This window comes from Camelus bactrianus, chromosome 9 (assembly GCF_048773025.1).
Source record: "Camelus bactrianus isolate YW-2024 breed Bactrian camel chromosome 9, ASM4877302v1, whole genome shotgun sequence".
Classification (NCBI taxonomy): Eukaryota; Metazoa; Chordata; class Mammalia; order Artiodactyla; family Camelidae; genus Camelus; species Camelus bactrianus.
In genome coordinates, this window is record NC_133547.1 from 38,210,070 (window position 1) to 38,230,860 (window position 20,791).

Below are 20,791 nucleotides of genomic sequence, written 5' to 3' on the forward strand. Positions count from 1 at the left end.
TTCATCATAGTAGAAGAGGCACATGAAGTTCCTGCTTTCAGGAAATGTACTTGTTTATTAGCCCTTTGTTTGTTTGTCAGACATTTTTTAAACACTTATTATGTGCCAAGTAACTAGACACATGCTAAGCATGTTACAGTAAATAAGGCAAGTATGTCTGCTGCTTCCAGAAGCTTACACTCCAGCAAGAGTGACAGAAGAATAAACAGCTACAACACGGCCTAAGTCTACAGCAGTGACAGTGCAGGCTCCATCCTGTGACTGGCATTGCCTCGTGTCAGAGGAGCTCATAGGAAAGGCATTCCGGTGGGTCAGAGAAGCGTTCAGATAGTCAGCAGCTGTTTTTTGAGTGTCACCTAGGAGCCAAACACTGAAATTTCCAAGTTCATGTCCGAATGGCAAAAATTATGCAGGTAAAGGAGGCAGAGGTATGCTCTAGGCAGAAAAAAACAGCTTATAAGGTAACCCAACGGCAAAGTTTGTAGAACTAATGGTAGAGTTGGTGGTGGTGGAGTTGAGACTGGAGAAGCGACAAGAGATAGATTTCAAAGGGACTTGTGGGCCATGTTATAGATCTTGGACTCTATTCTGACAATAATGGGAAATTTTTCAATGGTTCTAAGCCAGGGTGACCCAAATATTTTTCTGTAAATGATTGTTTTGACTTTTGTGATGAGCTTGAGCTAAAGAGGAACATGGCTGGAGGCAGAAAGATCTCTTTAGAAGCCATTGTAATGAGCCAGGTCAAAGATGATGATGATATCAGCTAGGAAAGTGGCAACGGCTGGAACTGTCTGGATGTGAGAGTCATCAAGAAGGAGGAAGCTCAGGATTTGGTGAGAGACTGAGGAGGGACAGGTCAGCTAGGAAAGGGAAAGGAAGTGTAGGCATGCTTGACCAGCTGACTGGAAGGTGACGCAGTATACCGAGGCAGAAAACACAGGAGGAGGAGTAGGTGGGAGGGAAGCCAAAGAATTTAGTTTTGGATATGCTGAGTTTGACGCGCCCAGGAGAGAGATCCATGATGAAGATACAGCACCAGGGCTTTTCAGCTTGTTGGTCAGATAACCTTCACCTAGTGATAACGAAAGGAGAGGGTTCTCTGGATCCCAGAGAATCTCTGAATCTCCTACAATGTTTCCAAATGTTTGAATTTATTTTGCATATGTTCATTTTTGTCCTAGGGAAAAAATGATGCAAGTTTGCTTTAAAATGTGTATAACTCAAAGGCAGTTACGGACCGCAGAGGAAATTGAAAGGACAACCTGGATAACAATGCCCAAGGAGGGTCGCTTAGGCTGACTGTGCTGGTCCAGAACCCAAAGAATAGCACATGGAGACAGCGCACAGAAGACGGTTCTGAAAAAGACCTTGAGAATCCAGTGGGGAGAGAGTGTCGGGGAAAGGGAGTGGGTCACAGAGTCACATGCCCCTACGGGGTCAAGACGAGGAAAGTACTGTTGGATTTTCAACAAGGAGGTCACGGGTGATCCTGGCTGTGGTTAGTTAGAAACAGTGAGTGAATGGGAGATGAGAAAAAGGAGATGGCAAGTGTCGAAAACTCAAGAAGAGAAAGTAGAGTGTTAAAGAGGTAGTTAGAAAGGAAGACTAGACTACGAAGTGGATATTTTTCTTCCTTAATATGCAATGAGTAAAATCTAAAAGCAGACAGAGCCTTAAGTAACAACCAACCAAACCAAACACACAAAGACGTTTAAGGAAATCAGAACCATAGAGATCAGGGTGTCTACTGTGGGCAGGATGGGTGTCAGGAAAGAGTTATGAATTGAGTTGAGCCTTGAATGATTAATAAGCTTTTGGAGAGTTGAAGATGAACCATGAATTGAAAGAAATCTGAGAAAAATAAGACTAAATATTCATCCATTCTCCTTTCACTTCCTTTTGTTATTTGAAGAACATTTTCTCAGCGAATATAAAGTCCTCAGAATGGAAATTGCCTGTAACTCAGAGAACTACCAACATGGCAGTATTAACGGTTACAAGATATATAATCCAATTTACAATTACTACTTGCGTGTCTTCACACTTGAAACCAGCATATTCTTTGGGGTCACATTGTTCATTTCCTCATTTGGAATTTTTAACACCAGAGTGGGTGCTAAATCAGTATAAGCTGCTGCTTCTATCACTTAGGTTTCTAACATCTTCCACATATATAAACACACCCATAAATAAAGGTGCTAATGGGGGAAGGAGAAAGATCCTTTAATAAGCAACTGAGCACAAGTAACTCCCGGCATGTAGGAGACTGTTATAAGACCTAGCTCCTAATTAATCACTGTCTGTTTCACTTAACTGATTTTTTTTTTCTCTTTTTTAAAGAGTGTGCAAATGTTAACTTTTAAAGATTGTGTTTATGTGCTGAGGCTGAATAGGTATTATTTAAATAGTAGCCTTTCAGCTCATTCTACTTTCTAACGCTGTAGAGGGCAGAGTGGAGCTACAGGTATGACAGATCGTAGTTGACCCCTGAGGAAGCTGCGGCTTGGTCTTACCCAGGGAGGTTTGAACGGGTGGCCATTGCTTTGGGGGCTACACCTCTCAGTTAGAAGAGAGCCCAGCAGCTCTTAGGAATGGTCTTTGCCGCTCCTTTGCTTCCTCGCCATAGTTTGGGTCAGTGTTCCAAACAGACCATCAGTACCCAAGAAAGAAACTTGGGTGTCTCTGTACAGACATTATAGAAACCAACAGCAGTTGTTAAAGAACCTTATCTTCTTACCTAAGAAAGAATATTGTTATATTTCTTAATTCATGACATGTGCCACAAAAGAAAACGAATGTAAAGCACTACAATATTTCTTTGTCTTTATCAAGCTTGGCTTTCTGTATTTTTGACGTAGTTCCTCGAAGAGGCCAGACCAGTTTAAAAGTGCATGCACACACACCCACGCATTTTCGGGTTCTGACTCTGGCAGCCCCAGGCCTGGGTATCCAGGTTCTCTCCTGTGTGTGGACACATCTCTTCCCACATACATTCTGACCTCTGGTCACAGACATTCTGTTGACCTGGGTTTTCCTGCTCCAGAGGATACGGCTCGTGCTTGGTGTGTTAAATTTATAACCTGCTACCTCAACAAGTAACACGTTGGCCTTTGCAATTCTACAGTCAAAGACTTTGGATGTGGGAATGTGTTTTGTGGAAACTGCATGTTCTGTTGCTGCCTCTCATATATCCCAGCTTTATTCATGGGCACCAAAGGGAAAGCCTTGGCTCATGACCGCAAACCCCTGCCACACACAGGTTTTTGTTTTCTAGGATTCTAAGCATCTTGTTTCCTGAGTCATCTGACCCATTTCTGAGAGACCTTTGTGATTATTTTACATGACTAGGAAATCTGAGGACTACTCAGGTTGGTTAGAGGCCTTGGTGGAAAAACTCTTCTGACTGAGGAATGTCATTTTAGAGCCCAGAATGAAAACACCTGATTACAACCTCTTGGGTCTATAAAATAAATCCAAATAACAGATTGTCTCAATGGTTATATTTCTTTTTAAACCAATAAGAACTGTCTTTCTGGTTTAAGGAAAAACAGAAGATGACACTTTCCTTCAAACCCAGATGCTTTGTCGTAGATTTGGATAATAGCACAGAAAAACCGCTCCCTAGTGGCAGTATGTTGGGTATTTGTTGGGAAACCCTTAATTGTGGAGCACAGGTGCCCTAGGGGACCTTCAGACCCCACTGAATTGACTGACTGGTATTAGGATTCCTCGAAGTGTGATGTGAGGTCAAGCTGTAGCATAACCCCACCCCCAACCCCATTGGTCCTTGTTTAAGAGATTCTGCATATCGGGCCTGCGAATCTGTATTTTATCAAGAGCCTCTAGGTAGCACTCAAGCGCTGCAGGTTGTGAGAGCCACAGTCCTAGGAGACAGATGCGGAAAGCCTTAGTAATCACCAAGACCAGCTGACTTAACAATGAACTCTTGTCTCTCCTCTGCCTAGGTGCAAATGTAATCTCCATGCCACCGTGTGCGTGTATGACAACAGCAAACTGACCTGTGAATGTGAGCACAACACCACAGGTCCAGACTGTGGGAAATGCAAGAAGAATTACCAGGGCCGGCCTTGGAGTCCAGGCTCATATCTCCCCATCCCCAAAGGCACTGCAAATACCTGTGAGTAGCGTTGCTCGGTCGCACCGTATTTTGTGCATGATGAGCTGACAGTTCCTCTCAATTTCACTTGCAGTGGTGCTTTTACTCCTCCCACCAGCAGTCCCATTCCTCTTCAAAACGCGTCTAAAGCTCTCTTTACCTACTTTACCACTTGTAAGCACGTTTTAGCACTTGGCTCATCTGTTAAATTCAGTCTTCCAACACTCACATCAAATGTGTTGGGAAGTAATGAAAACCACAGGAGAAATTTTTCTAAGTGGATGAAACAGAAAGTTCTCCCCTCCTCAAATCAATTAACTATTAAAATAACAAAGGCATTCAAAAATCTCAACTCTAACTTAATTTGAACCATAAACTACTTCCAGAAATTCTCTGGATTTTTACAATCCCATTTCCCATACTGGGTAACCTAAGAGATGCTTTGTCTAGAAGATGCTTCCTTCTACCAATTTAGCTACAGCTTAACTTTGCCCAGTGAAATGGTTGACTTTTTCCTAATTCTACCAGTTGAGGTCATGCCTGGCATGGATCCTGTTAGTAGAGGCCACCTTTTCATAAAGAGCATGACTATAGACCTGCAGGGACCACATTAAAAAAAGGGATGTTTGTGTGCACAAGAAAAGAGCACAGGCATTATCTGTGTTCACAGGAACCACAAGAGATGCCCCATTACCACTCACTTGTGTGCCTCTCTGAAATCCCTGAATATCCCCAGGAAAACATGTTCTGACACGCTCAAGGAGAGAGGTGATTACTTCCAGAATAAATTGGCCAATTCCATGCATGGACCAATTAGCCACTCACAAAAGCCCAAGGTTTGTCCTCTTTTAAAAGTAGAGAAAGGGTGAGGTTGAGAATACACCCACTCAAGTGCGAAGTAACAGAAATAACAAGACAGTGAGCAGTGGGAGAATGAGAACTTGAAAAGCCACTGGCTCCGTGCAAGGCTAAGAATGTTATCAGGCACTTCAAAGCAGCAGCTGTGAGAAACCAAACCCTGAAAACTAGTATCACAGGAGCCAGGGCCTTATCAAGTTAAACGTAAGAGTAATGGACCAAGTAACAAGCCATGGAGTATGGGGGCATGAAATTATGATAAAATTTCTATGAAGCGGGAAACAAAACTCCTTCAAAGTTTAAAAAAAAATCCCTCTTTTTAAAGGTATTCAGTTTCTGTGTTAAAGGAAAAACTGACAGTCTAGCTCCTAAAATTAATACATAAAGCTCTGTTGAGCAGAAATGTTGATTTTTTTTTCAAGACGGTTTTATTAACGGGGTCTCCGTGGGCTTTCCTCCATTGTTGAGGGCCACAGACTCATGAATTCAGAAGGAATCTCTCATGAGGTTATTTGTTGCTATACCCTGTGACTAGCTACCTAACAATTCCTATCACCTCGGTTGTCAAATTTAGTTTAAAGTTTTCCCTGAAAGAAAATGGCTCAGGTTTCATTTTTGGTGCCTGCTTCTTTAGTGGGGCTGGATGGAGGAGAGGAAGGTTCACCCACACTTGCTGGCATTCTGGCTCGTCCTCAGGGCAGGCCAACTTGTCAAGGCTACCAGAGCAGTGGCTGGGATAGACTGCTGTTGAAGGCATTGGCTTCTATTCTAATATGACCCTGTTTTTTTATACCCATAACTGTGGTTCAGAGTCTTGTTTAATTCAAGATAATTTCACTGGAAGGACCTCCTTGTGCCAGCCAAGCTTTGTCATTGGGATGGATTCCTTGTTATATTCTCCATGGCAATGACTTACATACCCCTAACTTTTTGTGGATCGAAGTCCTCCAGTTCAGTCCTGGAGGACTCCAAAGGAATGCAGCCTCTTTCAGTTTTCCTTGTGGATTCTATTTTCTGTCCATCCCTTACTTTTTACTGGCCGTCCCTAGACTTTTCCCCATTTCTGTTAAAATAAGAAGGTAACAAATGAACACAATGGCCAAAGAGGTACAATTTAATGTTTCAGTCCTCAATACGGCAGAAACTAGATTAAAGATGTTAAGATAATCTGCAATGGTCCAGTCTTGCAATGGAAAGAACACCTAAACTAAATCTCTGGCACATCAGACTGCTTGCAGACGTCTAAGGATGGAACTGAGCAGTTTAGTGGTTTAGTACACAGGTTCCAGGATCAAGTACCAGTTTGTCCATTCACTAACTGTGTGACCTTGAAAAAGTAAGGTAACCTCTCCAACACTCAGTTTCCCATTTGTAATGTGAGGATGATAACAGTTCTTACCTCATAGGGATTTTGAGAGAAGTGAATGTGATGTGTTTAGCAAAACACCTGTCACAAAGTAAGCATTCAAAAATAATTTTATTTTTAGCTTCTTTTTCATAAGGCAGACTTGTAAATTATTGGACAGTTTTAATTGTTATAAAACTTATTTCTTAACATCAATATTGAATGTCTCCTAACTTCCAACCACTTTTTCTTTTTAAGTGATAAAAGACTATATCAACTCCAGTTTCCTTTCTTCTCTAGGTTAACATCCATTTTTTGTGTGATCAGATTTTCAAGTCTCTTACCTGGTGTTTGCCCTGGAAGTCCTGTAATTTTTTTTTTTTAATGTGGAAATTTAAGCCAAGCACAGGACTTCTAGCACTATTATGGTTCTCATTTCATATTGACTTTTTCTTACATTCATACATGCACATACACACACATACACAACTTCAGTTGGTGCATTACAAGTCAGTTATTAAGAGTGACACTTAGGATGTGCCATATCTTAATACAAGAAAACAAAACCCAAGAAGTAAAAAAGAGTGCCTAAAATCTCTGATCCCTCAACATCACGTCCTCAGTGACCTAGAAATACCACCCATATTGAGTAATCTCTGGATTTAACAGAATCTCAAGCAGCGATCATTTTTGAACAGGACAACACTTCCTGCCCACTCCTAGCATAAGAACTAAGAGAGCTTCATTAAATCAGGAAATTGTAAGCTCTCCCTTCAAAGGCACTCAACCCATCACTCTGGAGGTCCCTAAACTGAGACCTTGCTGGGATTCCAATGGCCTAGAGGTCCTAAATTCTGAAGCAACTCCAAGGTCACTTTTCCGCATGCTACACAGAGCATGTAGAGCAAGGAGAGAAGAGTGCAGGGCCCAACACTCTAAAACACTGCCCCCCAATTTGTGAGACCCATTTCCCCATGCTCCTCACTATAATAGCCTCAGCGGAGGCAGAAGTAATAACTCTCGGGATGATATTTTTATGCATCGTGCTTTTTATTGAAGACCCAGTGTGTTTTATTGTTTTTTTAAAGCCATATATATGTGTGTCGATATATTTTCTTATTTTCTACAAAGCTTATGTTTTATCTGTAAGACATCTTTCCTTTTCTCCCTATGGATCTTCATTCTATTTTTTGATAGACTTGTATTTTGAATGTCCTTGGAATTTTATTTATGTCTTCCGAGTAGATAGCATTTCTGTCCAACTTCATGCTTCATCAGGATTCTCTTGATTCCCGTTTTCCAGCTTATTCTAATCCCCCTTTAAATTCTTATCCCTGTGGAATAGCACACAATATTTTTTCTACAGACAGATGCTGAAAAGTTAGTAATTAACTTTAGGAAGCATAATTCCAAAAAAATGTAATATAATATCATCTACACCTCTGCTTACCAAACTATGCTCTATGACCCTTAAAAGAATTCCATGGCCAAATAAGCTCATAAAATACTATACAGATGATCAGATATTCATATTATCTTACAAAGCATTTGAGAACCCTACAGTAAAGTCACCCATTTCATACTGTGTGTCTCTAACTTATTTGTTCACGGAACACTTAATAACTTTCTATAAAACACTCTTTTGGGGACACACTGCTCTAAACAATTTCTTCAGCCTCCTGATGGAAATGTCATGGAGACAAAGCCCAGCTAGTTCAGCTGTATTCAGTCTTTTGCTTTCCTCTTACTTACCTGGTCTAATATTCTTCGAAGAAAGAAAATTAAATTGTTTTGACATTGACATTATTTGTTTGTTCAGAAATCCAACTTGAATTGTTACACAATATCTGGGGCTCCTCTGAGTGATGGAAAGTAATTTGATGATTGTTCTGTTATTTTCTCTGGCATTAAATTTGCATTGACCAATCTCTGTTTTCCCAAGTGTACACATGTATTTGTCATTATCCAGACAATTTTCTAAGCGCTTTACGTGCATTCGTTCTTTTTTAACTCACAACAGTTTTATAAGGTAGACACTACTATTTTTATGCTCTATATGTGAAATCTGATGACTGCAAAGGGCAAGTATGTTGTTTGAGGTTTGGGTACCTAGTCAGAGTGAGAAGGGAGATTTGAACCCAGGTATGTCTCAACCCCAAGGACTGCACATCTCACTGTATTGCTTCTCAGGTTCAAGTTCAGTGACTTACTCTGTCCTCCACTGGGTTGGGGACTCCGTGTGACACCTGTTTGAACAAATCAGTCTTCTCTCAACCTGCTCTCTCCTCCTTCTCTTCCTAGATTGTTATGTCTTTGCCTTCAAAGACTCCCTTCTTACCTTTGTTTCAAGTTTTCATGCTCTCCACCCCTGCCTCTTCTCAGTCTACAGCTTTTTTTTTCCCCCGTGGCATTCCACTATAGTCCTATGGTTTTAGTTTTTAGTCATATTGGTTTAAAACTAATAAACCAATTATAACTTGATTATTTCTAATGAACCCAGACCAATTTTTCCAGCTGCCTGTGAATATCTCAAAGTCAGCATGCTAGATACTGAACTCATTCCTCCCCCAAATCACCTTTTTCTTCACTCATATTGAAATTCTGCTCATTTTTCAAGACTGCTCCTCAGTGTAAACCTCTCAGTGCAGCCTCCCTGGACCGTCCTGTGTAAAATCAGCTGCTCTCTTCTCTCCAGATTCTTGATAATCTGTGTACACTTACAACTGGTTGACTGTAATCAAAATTATGGTAATAATGTTAGCTAGTATTTATTAAGTTTACCATAGCCGTGTTTACTTTGTGAAGTGCTTTATGTGCTTTTTTGCATTAAATCATTACAATGTTCCCATGGGGTATAGACTACTTTTATCCCCATTTTACAGATAAGTAAACATAGGCAGATGAGGATGAATATGTAGGTTGTCCCAAGGTCCCACAGCAAATGCATGACAGAGCAAGATTTAAATTCAGATCTGTCTGACTTTAGGAGGTAAAATGTTAGCGATTTAAAAATGGGACCATATTTTATTCTTGGCCTTCATAAATGTCTGTGGAATTAGTTATTTGGTGAATGAATAAGTAAACCAAAATGACCCTGAGATGTGCCTGTGGATACACTGACCTCCCACAGATCTTCGCATGTCCCCTGGAACACGTGGCCTTCACAGTTCAGCAGCTCTGACATGAGGGCCTTCGGTCTTCCACAGGAAGAAACCAGCTGAGGTCTTGGAGGAAATACACTAGGAAAAAGACTCACTTTTTTTTTTCATGGGTGCTCACGGCCCATCTGGCCATCTAGAAGAGATGACATATTGGCTGGCTGGTTTTTACAGGCCTCCCCAAGCGGCATTCATAGCGTCAGTGACTTGACTACTGTCAGGCTCTGGCCACCAGTTTTTCAGGTTCAAAACCCTGATTCTGTCTGCACAATAAGGGAGGACCTTCCTCTCAGAGCCTTATGTGTATAAACCAAGCTGTCGGGCCAATATATGAAGCCAGAACACCTACCAAGTTACACATGTATAAGCACTAGTCCACAGTCTCTTATCTGAAGTTTATAGGACCAGATATGATTTAGAATTCAAAATGTTTAGAATTTTAAAAGACATTACAGTACATATACATTTTATTAGAGCAATACCCACAGCAGAACATCAGGTAGCACCACTTAATCCAACATCTTAATATTTCTGTAGCAAACCTATGATTATTTTTACTTAAGTGGGATAAAGAGGAAAGCCTCTAGTTCAGATCACATTGGGTTGTGCTCCAAGTAAATTTGAGGGAAAAAACTCTGAGTTTTCAGAGTGTTTGTCTTTGAGGATTAGACCTAAGAGAGAGGAGCCGACAATAAATGGAGCAGTTGTATAGTGGCTGTTATCGGCCCAAGCCCTGGAACATGGACCTCTGGATTCAAATCGCAATTTCCTTCCCAACTGACTGTGCTGATTTGGGCAAGGTCTTTGTCTTCTGAGTTTTCCCCTATTTGTAAAATAAACCTATGTATTGACCTTGCAGGGTTGTCATAAAAATTAAATGAATGAATACAGGTAAGATATTTATTACGGTGGCAGACACATAGTTAAGCGCGCAATGAAGTTAGCTGCCATTGTCATTATAATGTCACTGAAATCTAGCACATGCATCCATCCCAGCTGAAAGGACATATTCTCCCTTTGGAGACAACAACTGTAGGGGGAGATAGATTGTGTCCAAATGCCAATTTATTCGCCCACAGTCTGAAATAACTGTTACGGTGATCAGAATATTTAAGTCCTTATGACCAGGGTATTCTCGCCCCTGTAATTAAGTCTCCTTGTACAGCCATATACTAATCAGAATCTTGCTTTGTGAGCATGGGATCGGGAAGTTTAAATAACTCGAATGTAGTAACATCAGGCTGAAACATCTGACACCGCCATCCTTGCACAGGGTCAGCCTCCCTCGTGCCAACAGAACACTGACAACCTGAGAGTGTACAGGTCACTCCTCCCTCTTCCTGAGACTGGACTCGGCCAGCACTGCCTCCGTGTGCCTGAGGATGCTCTTCTCTGTAGACTTTCACCTTCTGACCAGCTCTTCTTCCCATCTTCAGATGTGTTAATACACTAAGTTGGGTTAATACTGCCTCTGTCAAGTGTGTCATAGACACTCAGGTCCCAGAGCCCTTCTGTTGTTGTAAGATGACTTAGCGATCTCTGACTGGATCATTTATGTGTGGATTTCACAGTATGATTCGTGACAGCAATCTTATTTCCTTCAAGTTCCCATCAACAGCAGTTTGCACCAGGGACCAGGACTGAAAGGAAATTGGGAGTAATTCCTCTGGAATACAAATGAGGCTGCAGAATGTCTCCTCACTCATCACCTGCTTCTTCTTCACCTGGGCCTTTTGAAGTTGGAGCCCCCAGTGGCTGCAGCCTGGCTAGAAGAAGGTCTAGTCATGTACTTGATAGGCTTTTCTCGAACCATCTAGCTCAACAGTGGAGGTATTTCCTCTCAGTGTGAAGCATCCTGAATCCTTGTCCCTTCTGCTTCCTTCCTAATGAAAAGCTGCTAAACTTTCCATTGATTCTCAAAAGCACTTACGGCCTTCAGCACTGCATTCATCTGCTTTGAAACATCAGAGTGTTCATTTTTGAGGTCTCCATCATGTTGACTTCCTTAGGCCTGACTCTGTCCCCTTTAGCCACATACTTGGTGGGAGGGTTAGTAAAACTGAAAAAGAAGAAGAAGGCATAGAAGGAGGAGGGGGGAAAAAGGAGAATATAATAATAAAAAAAGGAGTCTATATATAATTCTAGTAGGTTCTGTTTCCTCAACTGCAGTAGAATTTCTTTAAAAAAAAAAAAACATAAATATAGGAGTGGTGAGGGCTGAACAAGGAGGGAAAGATTGCAAGTACCTACAAGCTTAGCAGCTTCGCGTTCTTTTGGCCCTTTGGCTCACTCAGTGTGTATGTATATCTCTGACTGAAGGAGAATTTCTATTCTGGAAGAAGCAGAAGTCCTAACTCATATAACATGTATTTCAGAACCTTTCCTTAAAGTTTTTTCATGCCTGTGTGTCATTTCCTCGGTGCGAGTTTAGCAATGTCTCCGTAGACAGGAAGATTCCAGATTAGGAAGCTCCTGCTCCAGTGTTGACCAGAAAGGGGTTGACTCGGATGAGGCCTTTGCTTCTTTTTGTGCCTTTGACCTCCTCTTGTGTAAAATGAAATGGCTGTATAAGATAATTTCTTAACTCTTCAGATTTCCATTTTTTATCACTTTCTGAATTAGCTTATCTGGTATCCTTTTTTTTTCCCCCTTCCTTTCTAAATCTACCAATCATCTATCTTTCCTAAATATTTTTCAGGTAGGCTTAGAAATAGATTTAAGCTAATGAAGCTTAAGTTTCAGGGTCCTTCACTAGACTCCTTCTAAATTAAAGAAAAAAGTAATTTCATGTCTAATTTTATACTTTAAAGTTAATATTTTCAAAAAGAGCTCCCAGATTTGTATTTGCTGGAAGCCCCACAAAATCTGCATTTCCTCCTGGATTAGCTTAGGAAAAAAAGACAAATACAAATAAAAGCGTACAACTAGTCATTTAAGAAGGAGGTGTGAGAAGAAGAATAGAAACAAAATAAGCCAAACATTAATGAGTTTACCCAGCTGAGCATCCGCCTGGCCTCTGAGTCTCTGAGTTTCCTAGAAGGCAAAGTGGTAAGAGACATAATCTGCACATTGTATAACTCTTGCTCTCAGAATGGAGGAAATTTTCAAAGAGAACAAAAATATTTATTAATACTGAACTCTGAGATATGTCTCAGTGGAACATTTCTGGGGGATGAGATCATACGATGACCAAAAGTTTCTGATAGAAACCTTCTTGGAAGCAAGTGATAAATTTTTGCTCAAATACACATTGAGCAGCTCTTCCATACCAGGCATTGTCCTTTGGCTGATAATAGAGATACAGATGTGGCACTTGTCCCCTTAGAGGTCTCGGGAAAACACACAAGGAATCATAAAGATAAGTTGATAAGTTGCTCACAGAGCCTGTACAAAGAGGTGTGCCATCACAAAGGACAGTGGCTGGTGCACATCAGGGAGATGAAGAAGGAAGGGAAGAAATGACTTCTGAGCTCAATTTCAAAAGTAAAAATAGTCTTTACTTCATAGTTGTCACTTCCCAGGGAATATTAAAAAAAATCTGCTGACAGGCGTCTAAACATTCTTCCTGAGCATAATCTGACTCTCATTCCTGTGGCGTATGGGCAGCCATCTCTGTTGTAAGATGGAATTGCATTCATTGATTCATCCCTTACAGACCCTGAAGAAATTCATCTTTCATGAAATGAGTTGTAGCCTTCCTGCCTTAGTTCCTTAGGCATTTGAAAGATTTCTCATGATTTGCTTGTAGTTTTTTCAATGGATATAACCAGTTTGTTAAATTCTTTAGTTGTCTGTAGAGGACCAAAAGCAAAGTGTTTGAACATTGTAATAAGAAACCTTAGGGGAAAAAAATAACACTGGACAAAATACTTACCGACATTCCTTTGTGTTCAGGTATTTTCAACTTCAGAAATCTTTATTCCAATGAGCAGCTTAAAAGTCTTTTCTAAGCAATTCCCATTTTATAGCAATGGGGTAGAAAGTGACTCATCTAGCAGCACCTCAGAAAACTGTAAGCCACAAAGTGAGGAAAAGCCTGAATTTTAAGCATCCGAAAGTTAATAGAAAACATCTTCATGAGGAAAATAGGATCTCTTAATGGTCGTGCTTGGCGAGGTCTGCATGGCTGCAGTGAACATTTCTCCCCTGCACTGGCATCCCCAGAGGAATGGAAACATTTTTTTTTTTTTTTTGCATCTTTTTAAAGTATTCAACTGCAGCAAGTACTCCATCAAACAGTCTTGCAGGTTTGCTCTCCACTGTGTCTGGCCAGACACCCTGAGAACTTCACCTTGCATGATGCATGCCCTCTAACTCCATGCAAGTTTGAAGACACAAGGAAAGTCTCTTCTTGACATCCTAACTTCCATTCTCTTCGACGGATTACAAAGAGGCAAGCAGTTTCTTGCAATGGAGCAGGATTTTCAATCACAGGGAAACTTGGAGCTTCTGCAATTGATACTAACACTACGATGCTGCTGTCATAGCTCTCTCAACAGGGGATCCACAAAGGAAAAAAGATTTCAGCACCAAGTCACTGTCACACTATGGCAAAGATAGTCTCCTGAAATGTCGGGTCAGTAATCCAGCCACCCTTTGCAGAAATCTCACCCGGTTTGAAGTTCAGTTTAGACGTAGTTAAAACATGAAAATGAAAATTTAAGTTTCCAGCTTTAGTTGATCAGTAATTAAGCCGAAGCACCATAAGCTCTGTGCATTTAAAATCAAGAGATTTTCAATGTATCTAATAACTGAAAATAAGATTTCATTCCTTCCGGGTTTTTTTTTTTAAAACATCATGGTAAGATTTAATTCCTCCTTCTCCTCTCCCTACTAAGAAATAGGAAAATAACTCTTGGTTTTAAGGAAAACAAAGCTAGAAATCTCTGAGTAAGTTTTGATCATTAGTTAAAATAATCAGAGGGCAGTTGTTCAAAGATAAATACTAAAATAGAAATTTAATGATTCGTACATTTACCACCTGTTAGTACACTTCAGTGATGCGGAGAAGTCTGCACAGCTCATTAATAGCTATCACTTATTGACTATGTACCATGTGTCAGACCCTCTTATGGATTATCTCATTCAATTGTCACAGCAGCCCTGTGCAGTGGATTTTATTGGCCCCTTTCAGGTGAGGAAACAGGCTTAGAGAGAGAGGGAACTTCCCTGAAATCACCCAGCTAGTCAGTTGCAAAGCACGAGTCTCACTCAGTTCTGTCTTGTTCCCAACTCATGCTTTCACCCACACCATTACTCGAATTTAGTGGGAATGATATAAATCTCTAACTTTTAATTAGTAATATCTATTATGCTGTTGCTTGCTTGATGAACCAACTATATCAATAATAGTAATCATAGCAAAGAATCGTAGCACATACTACCTGCCAAGCAATGCTTTGAGTGCTTTAATTTTACATACATACATACATATGTAAATTTATGTAATCCTCGCAACAACCCTAAGAGGTAGAAAACTGAGCCACAGAGAGCATAAACAACTTGCCTCAAGGTCACACTGTCAGTGAGTGTAAGAACAAAGTTTCAAACCGAGTCAGCCTGCTCTTGCCTAGAAGTTTTCATCTAGATATAGACTAAATTCATGCCCACATTTATACCAAGTCCAGTCACATTCTGAAATGGTTCCACCACCTTAGCACAACCTGGAAATTAAAGTGGAAGCTGAAAAATTGATGAAGCCCATGGTCAATGTGAACAACCTAATGTATTCTTGAATTATTCTGCTCAATTTTGCTTCTATTACAGAGTTTAATCCACATATCTGACAAGTAAAAGAGGAATAAAAATGATGGTTATGTGATGTTAATCAAATAAAATGCCAAATGACTTTCAACAGCTAGCACATGCAACTCAGCACATTTAAAGAGGTCTACTGCATATGTGGATGGATATATTTGCACAGGTCCACATAATGTATGCTTGGTGCTCTGTGCCCAGAACATAAGCCTAGCTCAATATCTGTTTTGAACCACATACAAAGGTTTATTAACCTTATAGGTAAGCCTGAAATCTTTGATGTCATGAGCTGTCTTGAACTAGATGTTTAAGTTGAGCATTGATTTCCAAGCTGTAGTAAGTTCAAGGAGTTCCAGAATAAAAGCAAAATGGTTTCAATGGATGGATATATACATACACATATCTTGTTTCTGTGCTAATTTTCTAATGATCTGAATGTTATCGAGTGTTAAGTTTCTGAGATTTTTGTATTATGTTAAAGATGTCATGTACTAATAAATGTATAACAGCTTTTCTTTATTGTTTTCTTTCTCTCCAGGTATCCCGAGTATTTCCAGTATTGGTAGTAAGTAAAAAAAAAAAAACAAATCAGCAAACCAAGTCTAAGCTAGCTTTGCTTTGTTGTTCAGCTCCTCAGATCTATTTTCCCAGTGTCCATTTCTGGTGTAAGAGAGTATTTCCTTTGTGAATTGAATTATTGTGTCTGTTCTCTGCACAGATATGGTGAGAGCACAGATAAAATAGTTATCTATGTATAACTCCTCTATGGATGTGGCAGTGCCATCCTGACTACTTTTGATCAATGAAGGCTACCTTTACAGAGGTGCAATTACTCAGGAAACCATAACTCATTTAGCAAAAATAGAACAGTCCTATTTATTCATACTTAGTAACCAACAAACAAATTGAACTCTCTCCCTAGGACTGGATATGGATTTCTACCATAATTTAGAAAACAGAGAATGAATGTCAATGAATGCTTTAGGCATATTCATTAGAACTCAAAAAAACCCACCATGAAACCAGGGGGACGGGGTTTTATTAATGCATTAAACCGTAGTCTTTGTGAAGGCCTGGAAGAGGTAGGGTTGTGATCATTAGCCTTTCTGGAGGAATGAAGGGGAAAATAATCAGTGTGTCCATTTCTTCCTCCTGAAATACTGTGATCCATATTTTCCTGACTACTTAGGTTCAAGTTTGATTAAAAAGAAAAAAAAAAGAGGGGGCTATAAAAAATACATGCAAAATTTGGGAGTCAGGCTACTAGAAATTCCTCCAAGAAATCTTTTAGAAAAAATGTTAGCAATTGAAAAGAGAACTCTCTCTTCAACCCTCTGTGGAACACTTCTCTAGTTCCATTGCAAAGAGCATTCTCCCAGTTATCATGGGAGAACCAGACTGTAGCTCCCTCTTTACATATAAAACAATGGCACTTCAACACCAAGACTGAAATGCTCCCTAAGGAGATGCCCCGTAACTTTTCAGAGCAGAATCTCACATATTTCATATATTGCACACTTTCTCTCTGATGGCGAAGGCCTTTGAACAACTGCTGAATGACTGATTTGAAAAGTAGTACCGAGGAAGCCAAGATCATGTACTGTAAGTGAAGAGAAGCATTTTCTCTGGGGTCTCCCCCCTCACAGGCTTCATGATAGGTACTGGGCCACGAAGAGGGATCAAAATGTGAACAGTAACAGGTGAAGCATTCCAATACTCAATATCCATCTAAAAAGCAATACTCCGATAATTTGGATAAAGCAACTTCCTGCTTTTTATAAGTGCACAGTCAAGTGTTCCAATTTATAAAACAACCCTGTTTACTTAAGCTTGCGAGGAAGTCCACACACGGATTTGTTAAGCACCAGACGTGTTAAATGCTGTGAAAATCAGCCACTTTGTAAACAGAAATAGAAGCAGCGTTCACATCTATTCAGACGCCAGCCTAATGCTATATAGCTCCTCTCTGATCCCGTTGAAATGGCATCAGGGCTACGAACTTGCAAATGAAAACCTTCAGCTCAAACAGTCTAATTTTTCTGCTTTAGTATCTCCCTTGGCATTTGCCTAACTGTATGCATAGCCCACAATGTGCCCCTTTCAGGCCTTGACAATTGCATTTGCACATGCATTTTGAAGCAAAAGGGAACCAAATGGAAGCAAGCTGAGACGGATAATTGAGGCTGCTATTCCGATCTGGCCTGTCAAGTTTCAGAAATGGATGGATGGAAAGTAGTTCTTTGGTGCTGGGTGTGTTTCTGTTCGGAGTGTCAGTCATGTGTTGCATGGAATCTCTGAATGTACTGCTCACCCGACATCTCATTCGGCCGCCTCCACCACATGCCCCATCTCTGAGCATCAGCAGATGTTGACCTTTTACACACTGAATCGGGAAATTCCAGTTTTGTCTTGCTTTGTTTTATTTTGAAATCAGTGGTGACCTGAAAGGATGCTTTGTTGTGCCTTTGGAAAATGTATTAACCTTTATTATCAGGAAACTAGGAAAATTTAATTCCCTAATATCTAACTGAAACCCTCTGACAAACTGGTGGCTCGTGCCCTGCCTTCGTTGTGCCTCTGGCTGTTCTGCTTGGAGCGCAATGGGTGTTTCCTTAGATTTCTCCAGCAAACAGGACTTAAGTGCTTCCAGGGTCACCCAGCATCACACACGACTAGCTTGCTTACTGCTTGGCTTTAAGGTCAAGAGATTTATGATAAAATCATCAAACATGATTGTATCTTCTCGGCTGCTCTAATGGCATTTACACGTTCCTTCTTTGAGGGCTCATAAGGTGCTTGCTCTCTGCACTGGTGGATTCCTTTACTCTCCAAAGGGCAAGGATTTGTGCATAGATGACTCACTGCCTGTTCTAGAGTGCAAAGAAATGGGGTTTCCAAGGTGCAAGCCAGGGAAATAGAGCTGCTTGGATTTTTAACTAATTTTGGGTCTTTGCCAGGGCTTTTCCCTTATCCCAAGGAAGCAATCGATGAACATAATTCCACCAAGTATATAAAAAGATGCCATTATAATAGAGTAACACCCACGAGACTCCCATCATCAGAGAGTATCTCAAGGACAATGAATGATGTATATTGTCGATGGGAATTATTGATGTATGTAGCCATAAGTTCATGTACATATGCTATATATGCAGTGACTAAAGATTTTGGAGGCCTAATAGATTTCAGTATGGATTTCAAACTGTCGACACTTGTATTAAGGTTCAAATGCATGGACAGAGTGGTCATCCTTTCCGATCATCTGCTACAAATGTTTTTGAAACAGATTTCCCATCAAGGTCATTTGTACCTGCTGTTGTCTATCAGGAAATAGGCTTCCCAACCATCCTAAAGGTACTTGATTTAAAACGCGGTCATTTTGATGTGCTTTGGCCGTGGCTGAAAAAATATTGGTGCTATGGTCAGCAATTAATGAATCCCAAAATAGCTCTGTAGCTGTTTGAGCCTGATGAGCTCTGTTTTTACTTTATGTGATACAGCAGTAATTCATTCAGGTTTCATTTTTTAAAATAAAATGTATCATGCACTTATAGGTAAACTTTCACGATTTAATCCAAGTGAATGTTTGTTGATTCTGATGATCCAAATTAATATTTGGTTTGATGTGGGTGTTTTTGTTAAAGTGATAAACTAATCATTACCTTCTAACATGTATTATCTGATCCTTAGTCCAAAAAAGCAAGTGATTTCACTATGTTAAACAATATATTAGGGAAAAAAAACATAACGGGAACAACAAGAGTTGGCCTAATGTGCAAATAGCTTTGTGTGAGTGATTATCACTTAAAAAAGCAGATGACAGAATTTAAAGGTAAAAAAGTCAGAGGTTGAAGGTAGACTGTCTACTGAATTGAAAGCTCACATCAGGAAGCACCATTTAAAGGACTTGGAATTTTTTAATAATCAAAAATATCTCTTAGAATAGCAACAAAAGATAAATGCAACAATTCTGTGAACCCAAGGATACATTTTCTTAAATCACCTTTAAGTGGTTGAAATCATGGTTTATAAAGCATAGAATATCGATGGAGGTGTTTGGCTGTCTCCTCCTCTTCATCTTATTCAATTTGAAGCAACGGTTCACTTAAGGGAGATATTCTGTTTTCCTGCTATCTCTTATAAGGAGCACTGCCTTCATCACAGAGTTAAAAATTCATCTCTAATTTGACTTAATTGGCAGGACTATTAAACAAGAAAAGTGCTACCTGCAGGGATCCATCAGCCTGTTGAGAAAGCTCGGAGATGTTTTCATACTTGAAAACATTTAATGCCAGTTGGAGACCTTGTAAAAGTTATTTTCCATACAGCATCCAAATATTTTTGCTCGGTGCCAATTTACTCTGGAAACCCGGATCGTGAGGAAAATAACAAAGTTAATCATTTCCCCACTCAAGGGCTGTTGGTAATCTTGTGCACGCTATCCAGAGAGCTGCAGTGTTTGTTTGTTTTTTTCCCTCTGCTTTAATACTTCCAAATCCCCCAAATAAAAGTTTCATTTGAATTGCCCTTTAGCTAATTAGATTTTATATAATGAAGGAAAAAATATCAAGCTAGTGTAGCTATACGGCAAGTTGCATGCGTGCTCCATTAATTTTGAACTGTTTGCTGATGTTCCAGAAGGAGAGCTAAGATCCCAGGTGACATGCCTTTGGGACTTTGTTGTGTCATGTCCCTAGTATCCTCATCGCAGATTCATTTCACATTTGTGTAACTAGCATCTCACATTCATGAAACTTTTGTGATTATCCGAAAATTGAATGAATATTAGGACATGGCTGTTTGTTTAATCTTGAGGAATAAATTAAATATTTCAATGAAGGAGGGGGAAGTATCCCCTACCTTAAAAAAAAAAAAATCCAAGAGGTTTAGCAATCTTCAGGAAACAACCGTTGCTCACCTTGAGCAAGTTAGACTTTTTCACGTATTAAGCTTTTCCCAGGGGACTTCAGGATGTCAAGCCTCTGTTTAAGTGTGAGCTGATATCTCTACCTTTGCTGTTATCTCTATGTGGGGGCATCTGGAAATTCCTTGTTTAAACAAAGATTTGCCAAGATCTCTGAACGGCCCTATGACTGACCTTCAAACATATAACTATGAACTAAATAGCGTGGGTATCATCAAAGGCTTCTCAGGGTATGAACAGGGAGCTAGCCAGTGAACCGCTCCACTTCCTGGGGAGGGTTTAACAGAGCGTCCGCTTGAAACTGGAGGGAGGGCCCCCTCATGCCTGCAGAATTCTGTTTCACAAGTGGTGAATCTGAGGCTCAGAGTGGTCGAGTAACTTTCCAAATGTAATACCGCCAGGGAGGCCTGTCTGACTACAAAAGCTGCACTTGTAACATTATATCAAGTGGAAGAGGTTAGAAAGAAAAATTCTAGACTTATTGACTACTACCCCAGACTTCCTCCAGTCTAATACACTGCACCTTAGATCGGCTGATCCCTGAATTGACCCCCATCTGTGCGGGGGAACTTCAGTGTCCTGGAGAAAAACAAGTTCATTTCCTGGTACCCCAGGTGTGATCAACAGAA

General features: G+C 40.2%; 1 protein-coding gene across 7 annotated transcripts in view; it reads left to right on the forward strand.

Moving 5' to 3' along the window:
* NTNG1 (netrin G1) overlaps positions 1 to 20,791 on the forward strand; it is a 300,041-nt gene that overhangs the window by 213,921 nt on the left and 65,329 nt on the right. For all 7 annotated transcript variants that reach the window (XM_074370072.1, XM_074370071.1, XM_074370076.1 and 4 more), the window contains exons 4-5: positions 3,969 to 4,141; positions 15,777 to 15,803. In XM_074370072.1, coding sequence (XP_074226173.1) covers positions 3,969 to 4,141; positions 15,777 to 15,803 — 200 coding nt within the window. The remainder of the gene's footprint in view (positions 1 to 3,968; positions 4,142 to 15,776; positions 15,804 to 20,791) is intronic.